Genomic DNA, 17,232 nt, shown 5'->3' with positions numbered 1-17,232 from the left:
GCCCCGGCGGCGGGGGGCCCAAGCCAAGTGGCCGCCCGAAATCGGGCAGGGGCGTCCAACATGCGGCCCGCCAGACCTCGAGGTGCGGCCCGCGTAAAATCGGCAGCCAGGGCAACCGATCTTACGCGAGCCACACCTTAAGCCCTGCTACTTACTTGTGGGAGGGTCTTCTGGACTGCACAGAGGAAGCGGAGTTCACGTGACATCCTACTTCCTCTGTGTTTAGCAGAGAAGGCAGAGGGACGCCGCGCCCCCTGCTGAAGTCTGTGATTGAGGGAATGAATCTGTGAATGAATGATTATATGAATAAATGAGTGTGTGTGTGATAAAATGGATGTGTAAGTGCTGGAACCTAGGCATGATGGGACTGTGATTGCTGTTAGCAATCACACTCCTATCATGCGAAGTCAGCCAGTACATGCTGAAACCTGGCTAGCTGCCCCCCTTGTGTATTGAGGCTGCCAGCAGTATGGGGTCTCCACATCACTTACAGCCACCCTGTACCAGCGTGTATTGGCTGACTTGGCATGATAGGAGTGTGATTGCTAACAGCAATCACAGTCCCATCATGCCTAGGTTCCAGCATTTACTGGATGGATGTGTAAGTGCTGGAACCTAGGCATGATGGGACTGTGACTACTGTTAGCAATCACACTCCTATCATGCCAAGTCAGCCAGTACATGCTGAAACCTAGCTAGCTGCCCCCCTTGTGTAGTGATGCTGCCAGCAGTATGGGGTCTGCACATCACTTACAGCCACCCTGTACCAGCATGTACTGGCTGACTTGGCATGATAGGAGTGTGATTGCTAACAGCGAGCACAGTCCCATCATGCCTAGGTACCAGCATTTACTGCTTGCCTGGGTATGATAGGAGTGTGATTGCTGTTAGCAATCACACTCCTATCATGCCAAGTCATATTGCTAATTTTGTCCAATTGTGTGTTACCTACTTTTATTAAAAATGTGAGTTTTTATTATTAATTTTAAAGGTGGGGGTCATTTTCGGTTTTGGCTAAGTGAACCCTGAATGTTTTGGTCCAGAATTTTCATTTTAGTTCATCCCTAGAATAAATCTAGGGAATCCTGAATTTGTAGTCGCAAAACTTTCTAGGCCCAGAAATCAGTGAGAGGAAGAGTAAAGGTTTTTTGTCATTTTACTTTATTTTAATCTGCATATTTTATTAAAGGCCATATTTTTTGTCACAGTGAAAAATGAGTGCGGCCCGCGCACGTATACAATTCTGATGAAGTGGCCCACTGCAGAAAAAACTTGGACACCCCTGGATTATGCCCTTTGTACATGCGCCCCTTTTTCTTTGATTTTTTTACAGATATGATTCAATATGTAAATTGAATTTGTTTAAAAAAAATTGTTGGGTAAAAAGCATGTTTTTTTTGGGGGGTGTGTCGCCGTTGTGGATTTGTGACGCCTGACATCCTGACTGATGTAGACTTGGCTTGTAAAGAGACCCCAAAACCTCCCTGCTCTGTGTCACTCAGGGGCCGGGGGGCCATCGTCTGATAATCCAGGATCTCTGCCGGGACCTGCCGGCCCCAGCGATGGGCAGAATGACGCGCGGAGGGTTTGCTAACATGATGTGGCATCTCGGCGAGGGGGCGAGGCGCAGAGAGTTTGGCGTTCCTCGGGGGTCCGGAGCTTCATGCAGAGAGATTTCCTTTGTGATTAAACCGGATGGGTGTCACAAAATACCGCAAAATATTTGCAGACACAGATAGCACCCCCCTGCTCTTACTCCCAGCTGCCCCCAAACGCGTTAACCCCGCGCTGGGGTCCCGGGGCCACAGTGATTTTGCCGCTGGTGTCTGATCTTGCGTCCTGCATGGAGCAAAACTTTCCCCGGGGGATCAAGTGAAATGTGGCCCCTGTTGGCGACCCTATCCCCCCCCCATGTCTGGTACTGAGCGTCTCGATATATTCATTAAATCACGTTTAGTTTTGGACGGGCTGAAGATGCGACCTGTTCGTAGGGCCACGTTTGTTCATTGGATACGGGTGCGTTGCTCTCATTGGTCGGCTCACCATGGTGGGCGGGACAATAAGCCCCTAATAACCAACCGTCGGGAAGAAATACAGCAAAGAAAAATCTATTATAAAATATGTTAAAAAAGGATGATTAGAACCCCAAATTCCTAAAACGTCCCTCGGCTTCCTGCCAGCTTTTAAAATCCTGAATGAATTTCAGTGAGAACGGCCCAGAGAGGAAACTCTCCGCTTCCCACCGTAACGGGGATCCGGGGGCGTTCCGCACGGATGCCGGCGCGTTTACTGCATGGTGCAGCCGGTTATTAGAGTCAGAAAATGAGACTTCCTGTCCTGTGACTCCTCCCCCAGCCGGCCCTACTGATAACAGGAAGCATGTGTCGGTACACGTCTCGCACATGCTCAGTAGAACTCCCTTCTAGCGAATGGGCTCTGAGCTTCCACTTAATTAGAGCAGCAACAGCCAATCACATGCATGATCTCTGAGCCACGATATGTTCTCACCGCCGTGACGAAGCTGCCAAAACGACACAATTCCTTCCCTTTTACTTTTTGATCATTTTGGGTTTTTGTTAGCGAATGTTTTTTATAAACCCAGACACGGACGGCTCCTTCGTGCCCCCAAATAACACGCCGACACGTCTCTTCTCGGGAAATCACGTTACACTTTAATGTCAAACACGTACAATCGGTATTAAGTATTTATAACTAATCTATCGAAAGAACGGGGCGCGTCGGACCTGCGCGGCGTAAATCTCCGGCAGCACGTTCCTAAAGCGTAAGCTCTTCTGACCGATTCGTTTTTAATTAATAATTTATTCGCCCGTCCGTCATGGAGACAGCAGCAGCCGCCGCGGGGTATCCGATATCTCGCTGCCCCCCCGGCACTCTCTCTATACATCTGTACAGATCCTCGAGAAGGGAGCCGCGTTCCGCAAAACAGCGACTTTTCCTAATAAAGATTGCGTCGGGGGCCGGAGTGCAGACAGAACGAAGCTCTACATTAAACAGCGAGGAGCAGCCGCACAAATCGAAACCCTGCGCTTCCCGCGGACGCCCTCCCTGCGCCCGACGCGCTTCGCCCTCCGCAGCATGCGTCTCGTCTCCGCTCGGATTTCGATTTATCATGCAAAGAATTTTTCGTATTTCCGTTGGTTTTGTAAGTGCGATAAACGGTCTGTTTTGTACATAAACAGTTTGTATTCAGAAAACACTCTAAAAAAAAAAGAAAAGGTTGCCGCGGCCCCCCGGAGCGGCCCGGCCAGACAGTCCTGCGTGTTCAGAAATGGTTCTCGGGAGCGAAGGCCGGGCCTCGTTTTCCGGGGTGAGTATCGTCTCTCGCGGACCCCTCGTGACGTGTTTGACGCTGGAGATCAGACGTGTGCCGAGAGCACAAAGTCCCTGATTGGCAGAAAACGCGACGGGTGCCGGACCCTAAAACTGGTACCACTTCTTATCCTTGTATTTCAGCATCAGCTGCGGGAGAGATAATGAGACAAAGAATTCTAATACCCCATCACTGCCTCCCATCCCCCACCCCTGCCCCCCGACCATTCTCTTTATTTCCGTGTGAGGGTGGGATGAGCGGCTGACCTCGTGCGCATGTTTAGAGAAAGCCTCGGCGCTGGACATCATCCCCGCCGTCCTCTCCTCCAGCTCTCCCAGCCGCTGACCTCTCTCATCCAGAGCGACGCGGGCTCGGTAGAGATCCGCGGTCACCCCGGTCGCTGCTCCTTTCACCCCCTCGAGTCCTCCCTGTCCTGGGATATGCTGCGCGAGGCTCCTCGACGCTTTGCCGGCGGCAGCTTCACCAACTGGTAACAGAACAAAGATTCATTCTGAGGGTAACGGTGAGATGTGTCTGTACCGTGCGCGGACTCCCAGAGCAGACACACATTTCCACGCTGATCCCCACACCCTAACTAAAAGGATTAATCCCCACAGACCAAAGAGACTGCCGAGCTCTCAGCCCACAGACTGAAGAGACTGCCGAGCTCTCAGCCCACAGACTGAAGAGACTGCCGAGCTCTCATCCCACAGACTGAAGAAACTGCCGAGCTCTCATCCCACAGACTGAAGAGACTGCCGAGCTCTCAGCCCACAGACTGAAGAGACTGCCGAGCTCTCAGCCCACAGACTGAAGAGACTGCCGAGCTCTCAGCCCACAGACTGAAGAGACTGCCGAGCTCTCAGCCCACAGACTGAAGAGACTGCCGAGCTCTCAGCCCACAGACTGAAGAGACTGCCGAGCTCTCAGCCCACAGACTGAAGAGACTGCCGAGCTCTCATCCCACAGACTGAAGATGACTGCCGAGCTCTCAGCCCACAGACTGAAGAGACTGCCGAGCTCTCGTCCCACAGACTGAAGATGACTGCCGAGCTCTCAGCCCACAGACTGTAGAGACTGCCGAGCTATCATCCCACAGACTGAAGAGACTGCCGAGCTCTCAGCCCACAGACTAGTTCCCAGGCCTGTCAGGTGCTCATTCAGCACATTGATTGGCAGGTATGTATGACACCACACTCTCGAGCTGTGATGTCATCATCTCCACTCTTTCCCTGGATCATTAATACGTTGGAGGAACTTACAGAGTTCTTCTCTGTCGAAGGTTTGTCCGCTTCCCCCGAACAGCCCTTTCAGGAAGCCTCTATTCTGTGCTTCCGGAGTTTCCACCGGACAGAAGAGATCTCCCAGCACATCCTGCGAGAGAAGAGATCCCTTCAGTGTCTGAGATCCGCGGATCTACGGCGCGCGCTTAACAAGCGAAGATAACGTCAGCTAAACAACTGAATTAGAGTGCAAGCTTTTGTGACGGTCTCCAGGCATATTACACATTGGAACCTCGTATTAACGCGTACTTTACTGACATCAATCATAAAATACACGTTTTAAACGCAGTGATTTCTCCAAAAATCAATTTTTTTATAAATCTGCAGCAGATCCCGAAGCCTCCCATGCGCAGCACAAAACACATCATCAATCCTCGGCGTCCATGACATGTATTTTCCGGTCCGCGCAGCCGTGTAAAATGGCATCGATTACATCTTTTCATGCGAAGAGACACCTGCTCCACCACTGCGAGACCGCTGGGCGGACGGACATCCCTCACACGCATCACCAGCTCCGATCCCTATATCACAGAACATCATACTCTGTGCTGTGCAAGTAACCAAGGATCTCCGAACGCACAGAGAAGCGTCCGTATCGCACCCAGAACGTACGGCGCTCCGGGAGCCCAGAGAGAGAGAGAGAGAGAGAGGGAGAGAGAGAGGGAGAGAGAGAGAGGGGGAGAGAGAGAGAGGAAGAGAGAGAGAGAGAGAGAGGGACAGAGAGGGAGAGAGAGAGAGGGAGAGAGAGAGAGAGGGAGAGAGAGAGAGGGGGGGAGAGAGAGAGGGAGAGAGAGAGAGAGAGACGGCCAAATATATCAGAGACCGGCGAATACAACGTCTCATTTCTAATATTCCCGGCTCTCACCTGCAGACTGTCGCACATCTCCTGGCTGTACGTTATCCGCTGGATCTCGGTGGGCGACGTCAGGTAGAGCGCTTGCCCGCCGTTGGTGAAGCAGAACGTCCGCGCGATTCTCATATCCGTCAGAGGCAGGTAGTTTACATCCAGCAGAGGCCGCAAGCTCGGGAGGCTGAAACATCCAATCACATATTATTTATATTCCATAATTTATATTATATACCATATATTCTATAATTTATATATCATATACCCTATATTATACATATCATATATTATATATATTATATACCATAAATTATATAATACATATTATATATTATATACCATATTTTATATATATCATATATTATATATATATTATATGCCATATATTATACATATCGTATATTATATATATATCATATACCATATATTATACATATCATATATTATATATATTATATACCAAATTTTATACTGTATATATTACTTACCATATATATATATATATATATTATATACCATATATTATATATGTCATATATTATATATATATCATATACCATATATTATACATATCATATATTATATATATATTATATACCATAAATTATATAATACATATTATATATTATATACCATATTTTATTTATATCATATATTATATATATATTATATGCCATATATTATACATATCATATATTATATATATATCATATACCATATATTATACATATCATATATTATATATATTATATACCATATTTTATACTGTATATATTACTTACCATATATATATATATTATATACCATATATTATATATATCATATATTATATATATATCATATACCATATATTATACATATAATATATTATATATATTATATACCATAAATTATATAATACATATTATATATTATATACCATATTTTATATATATCATATATTATATATATATTATATGCCATATATTATACATATCATATATTATATATATATCATATACCATATATTACACATATCATATATTATATACCATATTTTATACTGTATATATTACTTACCATATATTATATACTATATTATATTATATATATTATATACCATATAGTGGATCCCGGTCACACGGATGGCACATGTGCCGGTTTGGTGCCAGTTGGCGACGTACCTTATGGTCATGATATGTCCGTTGGCGCAGAAGCACGCCAGTAAGACATTGCTGCACATTGTGACCACGTCCGCCCGCAGCAGGAACGACGTCTCCGTGATGTTGTGGACGTAGAGACACGTCTGGGACGGCAGCGAGAACACCTTGGCCTGTTTCTCCGAGCAGATGACGGCGAACTGGTGATCTCCCATCTCCTGCGAGGACGAAGGCGAGAACGCCACCAGTTTCCTCTTCCGCGTTTTGTCGTTATCCTCCGAGCTGTTGGGGTCCCTCCAGACCTCGTACGGGGGGCGCATGAAAGTCCCCGTGCAGTCCAGGCAGGAAAAGGTGAGGATCGCCCCCTTCAGGATTAACATCGTTCCTGCAAAGTGAACATCGGAGCCTGAGCATCGCGCATGTGTGTTTCATTTTAATTCAGTGGGGGGCATTAGGTGAGCTGCGCTCCTCGTTATCAGACATTGGCGCCTATGGGATATCCTGGTGCATGCTGGGAAGAGCAGCCGGCGCAATGTCATGTGATGCCCAAAATGGGGGGGGGCAGGGAACGTATGTCCCAGAAAACCGCCCCCTTTATGTGTTTTTTATTATTAACGTATTCCTAAGATGCCGATTTCTTTTAATAACGATATATGGAAGGTTCTGGAAAATGAAGGGGGGGGGGATTCGGTTTTTTTGTACGTTTGGTGGGATTTCAGGACGCGGCGCTCGCTGCTCACCACTAGGAGACGCCATGACCGGCTCGGTCAGCCTCTGCTCGTCGGTCGGCGGCATGTTAAGCGTTACCAGCAGGACCATCCCCAGGCTGGTGCCGACCCAGAGACACGGCGCGGGCGTCTGCTCGTTCCTCCGGGCGAACGACTCCATGAAGTACAGGGCGGTGATGGCCTCCTTGGACTCCTTGTCAATGCTGGACACGCTGGAGCTGCGCGAGCGGCTGAACGAGCTTTCCCTGCTCTCTGGAAACACACAGGGGGGGATGGGTAATAATCATCAGCTCTCTGCGGTCACCCCCCCACACTGCCTCTGATGTCATCGTGGTGATGTCACAGTGCGGCCTCCTTTCAGATCGGCCGTGACATCATTAGGTGATGTCGCCTAAACGTTTACACGTTACATGGAGAGTCTGTAACCCGCCAATTATTAACCATTTAATGTTATGGAAGGTCTACAAATACTCACCGCGTGGAGCCCCCTATTCTGTCCGGTTTCTTAACCTTATCGATAAATTGTTAATGAGAAATGATCGGGCTTACGCCGCCGCCCCGCCGCCACCGTCGTTCTAGCAGCCCACGCATTCTGCGTATTATTACAGTGGGGAGGAAATATTCCACGCGAGGGGAAGCTTTATGTTTCTATCTGATCCATTTACAGGGATCTCCCGCCATTTTTTATCACTTTTATCAGTTCCATAAATATTCTGCTGTTTCCTTTTTACCCCAGTTGTAGTTTTTGCCCCATAATATAAAATTTTCAGGCAGCTGCATATCAGCCGTTTGTATGATTCTCGCTCTGTTATCTGACCCCCGATCTACTAAACACCCCGACTCCTTATCATACTGCCTGTGGGGAACAATAGAATGCCTCAGTCTTAATCACCCCAGCAGACTCTCTCACTAATAAAAGTCTATGGAGGAACGGACTTCATTAGCATCGCCATAAAGCATCAGCTCAGTGTGGTGTTTGAGCCGGGAAATTCACCCAAAATATCACATGACTGACAGCAACGGCAGCTCCAGGGGTTATTACTGTATACAGCGCTGGGGGTTATATTACTGTATATAGCGCGGGGGGGTATATTATTACTGTATACAGCGCTGGGGGTTATATTACTGTATACAGCGCTGGGGGTTATATTACTGTATACAGCGCTGGGGGGTTATATTACTGTATACAGCGCTGGGGGTTATATTACTGTATATAGCGCGGGGGGGTATATTATTACTGTATACAGCGCTGGGGGTTATATTACTGTATACAGCGCTGGGGGTTATATTACTGTATACAGTGCTGGGGGTTATATTACTGTATACAGCGCTGGGGGTTATATTACTGTATACAGCGCTGGGGTTATATTACTGTATACAGCGCTGGGGGTTATATTACTGTATACAGTGCTGGGGGTTATATTACTGTATACAGCGCTGGGGGTTATATTACTGTATACAGCGCTGGGGGTTATATTACTGTATACAGTGCTGGGGGTTATATTACTGTATACAGCGCTGGGGGATATATTACTGTATACAGCGCTGGGGGTTATATTACTGTATACAGTGCTGGGGGGTATATTACTGTATACAGCGCGGGGGGTTATATTACTGTATACAGCGCTGGGGGTTATATTACTGTATACAGCGCTGGGGGGTTATTACTGTATACAGCGTGGGGGGTTATATTACTGTATACAGTGCGGGGGGTTATTACTGTATACAGCGTGGGGGGGTTATATTACTGTATACAGTGCTGAGGGGTTATTACTGTATACAGCGCTGGGGGTTATATTACTGTATACAGCACTGGGGGTTATATTACTGTATACAGCGCTGGGGGGGTTATGTTACTGTATACAGCGCTGGGGGGGTTATATTACTGTATACAGCGCTGGGGGGTTATATTACTGTATACAGTGCTGGGGGTTATATTACTGTATACAGTGCTGGGGGTTATATTACTGTATACAGTGCTGGGGGGTTATATTACTGTATACAGCGCTGGGGGTTATATTACTGTATACAGCGCTGGGGGTTATATTACTGTATACAGCGTGGGGGTTATATTACTGTATACAGTGCTGGGGGTTATATTACTGTATACAGCGTGGGGGGGTTATATTACTGTATACAGCGTGGGGGGGTTATATTACTGTATACAGTGCGGGGGGTTATATTACTGTATACAGCGCGGGGGTATTACTGGATACATTGATGTCATTAAGGGGTTAATCCATACTCTGTGGGTATTAATACAGATTGCGTCACATCGATTGCAGCGAATTGAAATTTAATCCAGGATTTCATGATCTCCTCGCGTGAAGGAAGGCAGGCCTGACCTTTTTTTTTGCCGGGACCACCCGCGGTGTGAGATCTGCGCTGCCGGGGGGTCTTCAGAGGGTCTCGATTCTGGATTAAATTGGATTAAACTCTAAACGCTATTTTGACACCAATTTCTACGGGACTACTAATAAAACACAAGACGCACGGCTACGAGGACAGACAGACGGCCGCGGCGGCTCTTACCTTTCTCGGCCCACGGGCTGGAATAGTGGCCCTCGTCGTTAGAGAAAGTACTGACTCCGTGTAATTGCTGAAGCATTGCCCGTCTGGAAATGTGGCTCATTGCTACAGGAGCCACGGGGGCCGAAGGGACAACGGAAGCAACAATTACTTGGACAGCGATAAAAAAACATTTCTCACATCCCGACAGCCAGCGAGACCCCCGGCCCCCGAACCGGGAACGCTGCCAGGGGCCCCTATGCATGCACTGGAAAACTGGACAGAGCCGAATTACCCCAAAGAGAAAACGCAGCCTTCGGGCGGAGGGGATACTTTGTATTGGACCTCGGAGGTCTCTTCTTCAGAGGAAGTCCCAAAAAGTTTTCTTTGTTGGCTCCATAAAAAGTATCAACTAAACGCGATCCGCTCATCATACGAGATTCCAGCGAGCGCGGCTTAAGATCACGTCGTGCAGCGGCCGGGGACCGGCAAGGACTATGGGCTCTGAGGATGCCGCGTGGGGCCGACGGGGATCATACATCGAGACGTCTCAGAACTAAGGCTTCCAAAAGGAGCTGCTCTCCCGCTGTCATTCAGGCAGTCCCGTTTGGTGTCTCACAATCATGCGGACTGGGAGAGAGAGACAGACGAGACTCGGGGAGAGAGAGACAGACAGACGGGACTCGGGGAGAGAGACAGACGGGACTCGGGGAGAGAGAGACAGACAGACGGGACTCGGGGAGAGAGACAGACGGGACTCGGGGAGAGAGAGACAGACGGGACTCGGGGAGAGACAGACAGACGGGACTCGGGGGAGACAGACGGGACTCGGGGAGAGAGAGACAGACGGGACTCGGGGGAGACAGAGACAGACGGGACTCGGGGAGAGAGAGACAGACGGGACTCGGGGGAGACAGAGACAGACGAGACTCGGGGAGAGAGAGACAGACAGACGGGACTCGGGGAGAGAGAGACAGACGGGACTCGGGGAGAGAGAGACAGACGGGACTCGGGGGAGACAGAGACACACGGGACTCGGGGAGAGAGAGACAGACGGGACTCGGGGGAGAGAGAGACAGACGGGACTCGGGGAGAGAGAGACAGACGGGACTCGGGGAGAGAGAGACAGACGGGACTCGGGGGAGACAGAGACAGACGGGACTCGGGGAGAGAGAGACAGACGGGACTCGGGGGAGACAGAGACAGACGGGACTCGGGGAGAGAGAGACAGACTGGACTCGGGGGAGACAGAGACAGACGAGACTCGGGGAGAGAGAGACAGACAGACGGGACTCGGGGAGAGAGAGACAGACGGGACTCGGGGGAGAGAGAGACAGACGGGACTCGGGGAGAGAGAGACGTGAACGTTGTCACAAGGCCACGGGGGGCAATGCTTCAGCAAATGGGGAGACATACGGGGGCTTTGGTGCGATGTCTGTAGCGGGGGGGGTCGGATGATGTCATAGAAGGAGATTTACAGTGAGAGGAATTCCCTTTTTTTCTAGATTATAAAATCCATCGATATCCGGAACTCGCCCGGTGAGCGGGAGCCTGCTGTGGCCCTGCGACTGCCCCCCCGACACTGCCACGGTGGGTGCCGGATGGACCCCTTTCCCTCCTTACTGTGAGATACTGAGTGGTGATAAACTAAGGGGGGTGCATTATGTATTTTATTTATTTTAACCCCCACCCCATGCGCAGGGAACGGGTGGGCGACCCCCCCCCCCAGAACCTTAATTCTATCGTTTAACCTCCGGTCCCACAACATAAAGGATGGGGAACGGGGGGCCGGGGTGGGCGCCATACCCCAGCAAAGGGTTACTAATAAGACCCCCTAAAATAAAACTGCCCTTCATTGGCCATTTGGGGGGGCGCACAAAACAAACAATATGAATGGGAGGGGGGGTCAGGCGGATACACGGCACTTACACGCAGATACACGGCGTCTACACGCAGATACACGGCGCCTACACGCAGATACACGGCACCTACACGCAGATACACGGCACCTACACGCAGATACACGGCACCTACACGCGGGGTAAGATTCGGACACGAGGAGGATTAATGGAATTAACATTATAAATAACTATTATCTGTAATACAGAAGTCCCGGGCCGGCAGTATACTCTGCTACTGTCTGTAATACAGAAGACCCGGGCCGGCAGTATACTCTGCTATTATCTGTAATACAGAAGACCCGGACCGGCAGTATACTCTGCTATTATCTGTAATACAGAAGTCCCGGGCCGGCAGTATACTCTGCTACTGTCTGTAATACAGAAGTCCCGGGCCGGCAGTATACTCTGCTACTGTCTGTAATACAGAAGACCCGGGCCGGCAGTATACTCTGCTACTGTCTGTAATACAGAAGACCCGGGCCGGCAGTATACTCTGCTATTATCTGTAATACAGAAGACCCGGGCCGGCAGTATACTCTGCTACTGTCTGTAATACAGAAGACCCGGGCCGGCAGTATACTCATTGCTGGTAACACGGTAAGGCTCACCTTCTGACGTGACCGGCAGCGAGATCTCCATGCATGCCGCAGACTGTGCTTTCCTAAACGGTGGTCTCCCCGGCCCCCTCCTGTTGGCTTTGGACCCCTCCGTGTTGGAGATGCGTTTCCCTGAGCCGCCGGTCTGGGACGTGGGGCTCGTGCAGTGTCCGTTAACATGATCTGTAACACAGAGAACACGTAAACCTGGAGACATCGTCACGCGTGCCGAAGGGCAGAGAATACTGTCAGACGGGCACATCCCCGGCACGGCCCCCGCCGGACAGGTAATGTTTAGCATATGGCTGATATGTGCCTGTATATATGATTGTATCTATAGCCCTATATATATCGCTGTATATAAATTGGTGTATACATCCCTGTATATATATCACTGTTTATGTCGTTGTATATATCCCTGTGTATGTTGCTGTATATATATCCCTGTATATATAGCTATATATATGACTGTATACATACACCCCTGTAAATACCCCACCTGCATAAATACCCCTCTATTTATCCACCAAACACCATACCCGAATCCCTCTCTATGACCTCTGAGTCGCCTGCATTGGGGCAAAACGAGATCCATTCACACCGAGGGCTTTATCTTAATCTAAGCCATAAAGCCCCCCCCCCCGAATGATGCCAACAGGGGGATCTACGCAAACAGCCCGCGGCGTGACGAGAAAATTATATTTTCTATTGCTGGACGGCATCGCTGGGGGTCTTCTTCTCATTATGACCCCCCTACCCTTTTTCTACTTACACCTAAAAAAACAGCAACAACCTATAAAAAGCTCACACGCAGGCTTCTGATTGGCTGACGCTCAGGAGAGGAGAGGGGGGGTATTGTCGCATAAATATAAATCTTTCTCGATTTTAGCTTTATCCCAAGAATTAACCATTTGGTTACGGCGATCATCGCAGAATCATCGCCTCCGGCTATCGAAAGGTTAATATTTTTAAGGGGTCTCCAGTCCGCCCCGTTTAAAGCCCCTGGTATGGAAGGAGCTCTATATGGAGTTCACCCGTTCCTTATTGAAGGTGCCGGCTGCTCGACGGGGGCTCGATGGACTGTAAGAGCCTTTAGCGAGCGCGGGGGCCGGCGGGGGCCGGCGGTTACACGGCGCGGCGTCTCTCGTCTCTGACAGTTGCCGACGCCGCTGCTAATTATTAATTATCCGCATTTATACACAAAACCCAAAGTATCCGGAATCCACGTAATGATGCGTTCTGCCCGCCGGTTCCTCGCCCCCCGCCATGCAGGACTGCCATGCCTAGCATCCAGGACTGCCCCCCGGGGATTGTTCCCATACGCAGTGTACACCGTGTAATGCGGGAACTCGGCCCTCTCTCATTACCGCGTCTCCATGACCCCCCAAGTCCTCTAAAACTGCCCCTCCATGGGGTTTCCACCCAAAATGTCCATTTTCCGGCTTTTCACCCAAAGATGGTTCCCAACGTTCTAAGACTCTCGTTGATTCGAATTCTAATTCTGGGTTTATCCCCAGACACAGCCCAACGTACCCCGCTTTTTTGCCCCTAAAATCCATCATTTACCCCCCACCTCCTACGCTATATATTTATGAATGAAGGACGTGTCCGGCCCCCGTGGATTCAAGCGACACATAAACCTTTTCATGTTACAGTCTGGAGATAAATATCGATTTCGAGAGGGAAGCAAAACGGATGTCAGCGCGATGCGTCATTCCAAAAAAGCGCGAATGAGGAAATCAAAAAATGCCTTTTTTTTTTTAGTTCTTTGAATGTTTTTTGGGCTGGTTGCTGAGTCGATGGAGAGGATTTACTGATGACCCCAAAATGCTGACCTACAGCTTGAGAAAACATGCTTTTAAAAAAAATAATAATAACAATAGTAATAATAATAATAACTATAATAATGAAAATAATACAAATAAAAATAATAGTAATAATAATAACAATAATAATGAAAATAATAAAAATTATAAAATAAATAATAATAACAATAGTAATAATAATAATAATAATGAAAATAATACAAATAAAAATAATAGTAATAATAATAACAATAATAATGAAAATAATAAAAATGATAAAATAAATAATAATAGCAATAGTAGTAATAATAATAATGAAAATAATAAAAGTAAAAATAACAATAATAATACGAATAATAATAATAGTAATAAAAATAATAATAATAATACAAATAAAATAATAAGTAATAAAAATAATAATAATAATACAAATAAAATAATAAGTAATAAAAATAATAATAATAATACAAATAAAATAATAAGTAATAAAAATAATAATAATAATAATAATAAAATAATAAATAATACCAATAGTAATAATAATAATAATAACAATGATACATAATAACAAAAATAATAATAAGAAGAATAATAAAACATTTTTATCATGTATGTTCTCCTGCTTGATGCGTGACTGCCCGGAAATGGTTGATAAAATGCCGCCGCGGGAAATGAAGGGTTAAAGAAGCAAATAAATAAAGAAATGTTGAATGCTGCCAACAGTACTGAATGAGTCGGTTGGAGAAGCCTCGGGGGGGGGGGGAGACCCCCGGGTATTAATGGCTGGCATGAAGGTGAGGAAGCTTAAAGGCTTTCGCCTACCGTACCAAGATCAGTCTTAAGATCTGTTGGCAGACTTAACTTTCTCGATCCTTTAACTGAAACAACAGAAAAAGGAGAAAGGCGGTTATTAAAGAGCAGAAATGACATCATGAGAACGCGAGAGGGGCCACCGAGGCAGGGGGTCGTATGGGGGCAGTTATTAAAGAGCAGAAATGACATCATGAGAACGGAAAGATCCTGCAGAGCACGCCAGAGGGGCCACCGAGGCAGGGGGTCGTATGGGGGGCAGTTTAGGTGACTCAAGGACCACCGAGGGGCGCCAATGGCTGCCGTGGATCAGTTGCCCCTCTGTGCTGCTGGATCTGGATCACAGATGGATCTGGAGTCAGCAGGCGATCGCCGCCTAAGCCTTTTCTTGGAAACGTATGCATTTACAGCTTTTCTTTTTAACCCCCCCCCCCCAAAAGGTTACAGAAAGAACATTCCGGTGAAGCAGCCCCCGAGCGAGTTACATTATAACATAAAAACGTTCCTGAAAGCAGAGTGAGGTCTGGAGGAGAAGCTTACGCTCCGTCACGCGGAGAGAATTATCAGACCGGGACATTCCATGAATTTTTTTACTTCCCTTACGAAAAATTACTGCAGTTTTTTGGACATAAAAAACTGAAAATACTGCACTTTTACTGCATTTGTACTTCACTGTACGGCAGTTTTACTGCAGTTATTTTTGTACAGAAGTACAAATGCAATAAAGCTGCAGTACATTGAATTACAACTGTAGGTTTGCAATGTAATGCAGTATAAGTGCAGTAAAAGTGCAGTATTGCAGTTTTTTTCATGTCCAAAAAACTGCAGTAATTTTTCGTAAGGGTTGTTTTACACTTAAAAGAAAGTTTCAAAGTTTACAGCGAAATAATCCAATCAACAAAAGCAGCAGAATACAGGAATCACAATAATAATAATAAAAATAATAATAATAATAAGTAACCGATGGGATTATTCTGCATGGGGCGTGGCTAAAGGCGTGGCTGAGGGTGGGGCTTCGACAAGACAATTTAATGTAACTTTAGAATCTTTTGATAGCTGTGAATGACTTTTATTTAATCTATTCATCTAAATACGTGAGGGGTATCAGGGGAGGAGAGAGGGGCATCAGGGGAGGAGAGAGGGGGATCAGAGGAGGAGAGAGGGGTATCGGGGGAGGAGAGAGGGGTATCGGGGGAGGAGAGAGGGGGATCAGAGGAGGAGAGAGGGGCATCTGAGGAGGAGAGAGGGGTATCGGGGGAGGAGAGAGGGGTATCGGGGGAGGAGAGAGGGGCATCGGGGATTTGGAGCATACCTGGGAACTTGTGGGCCTGGCTACCCGGAGCCTACCCTTGCGGGGTGTGGCCAGGACTGCCCAGTGATGTTGGTGGGCGGTCCTGCTGACATGGTAGGAAACGCCCCCATTTAAAGGGGAAATGGATGGGAAGTGGAGGGTATCAAGTCCCGGAGAGATCATCGGATATAATATTTACAGAAAGCGAATAAACCATACGAAAGGTTCTAAGAACCGGGTCGCCAGGGAGGACGGCAACGCATCGGGCAGACTTCCTGATTGGCCCAGAGACACACGCCAGGGGGGCACTCGGCAATTTATTTTATTAAGTTAATATGTTTCTGTTGGAAGGCGTTCCATCGCATTGTGCGTGTGACACGCGTGTGACATGTGCGGCTGCATTGACAGCTTCCAACCGAAGGTCTCCCTGACAACACGCATCAGCAGGTGGAGCGTTTGGAGAAAGCGATGTGGGGGGAACACGTGACGCTCTCTCACCCCTTTATCTGGACTTTGTTGAACACGTATGACTGCGGCCGAGCGGTCTCATTCATGAGCTCTCTAAATCGAAACGATGGAGAGAGGCTCGAGGCTGACAGCTTCTCCAGGGGTCATCCCTTCATCATGCGCAAGGAGAGCTCAGATTAGTGAATACACCGGATATTCTCTCCAGACACAGAGGGGGGGCGATCCCATAAATACTGTCACATTTAGAGCGTTGGGATTCACCGCCAGCGCTGCCATGAACAGCATGAACCGCCAGACCAGAGACCTAAATATACGGATGGCTCTTCCACTAACATCGAGAGTAGATCCTGATGGCTTCCTGTGCACACCAACACTGCAGCACACCACCTGTGTATATATATGTTACGTTGTGTGGAAACACCGAACCAAATCGACTACTGGGGAGGAATAATCACGCAGAACATGGGGACAGGAAGTTAATATGGCTGTTCCTATGCTATTGACAACATAAGCATACCTGGGAAC

At 47.8% G+C, this 17,232-nt stretch overlaps 1 protein-coding gene across 6 annotated transcripts in view; it reads right to left on the bottom strand.

Annotated features, from left to right (window-relative positions):
- Positions 1-3,093: 3,093 nt before the first annotated feature.
- The window catches only part of STXBP5L (syntaxin binding protein 5L), a 93,170-nt gene continuing 79,031 nt past the window's right edge, over positions 3,094-17,232 (bottom strand). For 2 of the 6 annotated variants that reach the window (XM_053457007.1, XM_053457008.1), the window contains 8 exons: positions 12,346-12,516; positions 9,861-9,962; positions 7,341-7,580; positions 6,625-6,985; positions 5,480-5,645; positions 4,594-4,705; positions 3,598-3,818; positions 3,094-3,480 (listed from right to left, as the gene is read on the bottom strand). In XM_053457007.1, the coding sequence (XP_053312982.1) occupies positions 3,439-3,480; positions 3,598-3,818; positions 4,594-4,705; positions 5,480-5,645; positions 6,625-6,985; positions 7,341-7,580; positions 9,861-9,962; positions 12,346-12,516 (1,415 nt within the window). In that variant the 3' untranslated portion in view covers positions 3,094-3,438. Of the gene's footprint in view, positions 3,481-3,597; positions 3,819-4,593; positions 4,706-5,479; positions 5,646-6,624; positions 6,986-7,340; positions 7,581-9,860; positions 9,963-12,345; positions 12,517-14,965; positions 15,017-17,232 lie in introns of all 6 variants that reach the window. The other 4 variants (XM_053457009.1, XM_053457010.1, XM_053457011.1 and 1 more) reach the window with 3 other exon arrangements.

This window comes from Spea bombifrons, chromosome 2 (genome assembly GCF_027358695.1).
Source record: "Spea bombifrons isolate aSpeBom1 chromosome 2, aSpeBom1.2.pri, whole genome shotgun sequence".
Taxonomy (NCBI): domain Eukaryota; kingdom Metazoa; phylum Chordata; class Amphibia; order Anura; family Pelobatidae; genus Spea; species Spea bombifrons.
This window is presented reverse-complemented; position numbering and strand designations above follow the sequence as displayed.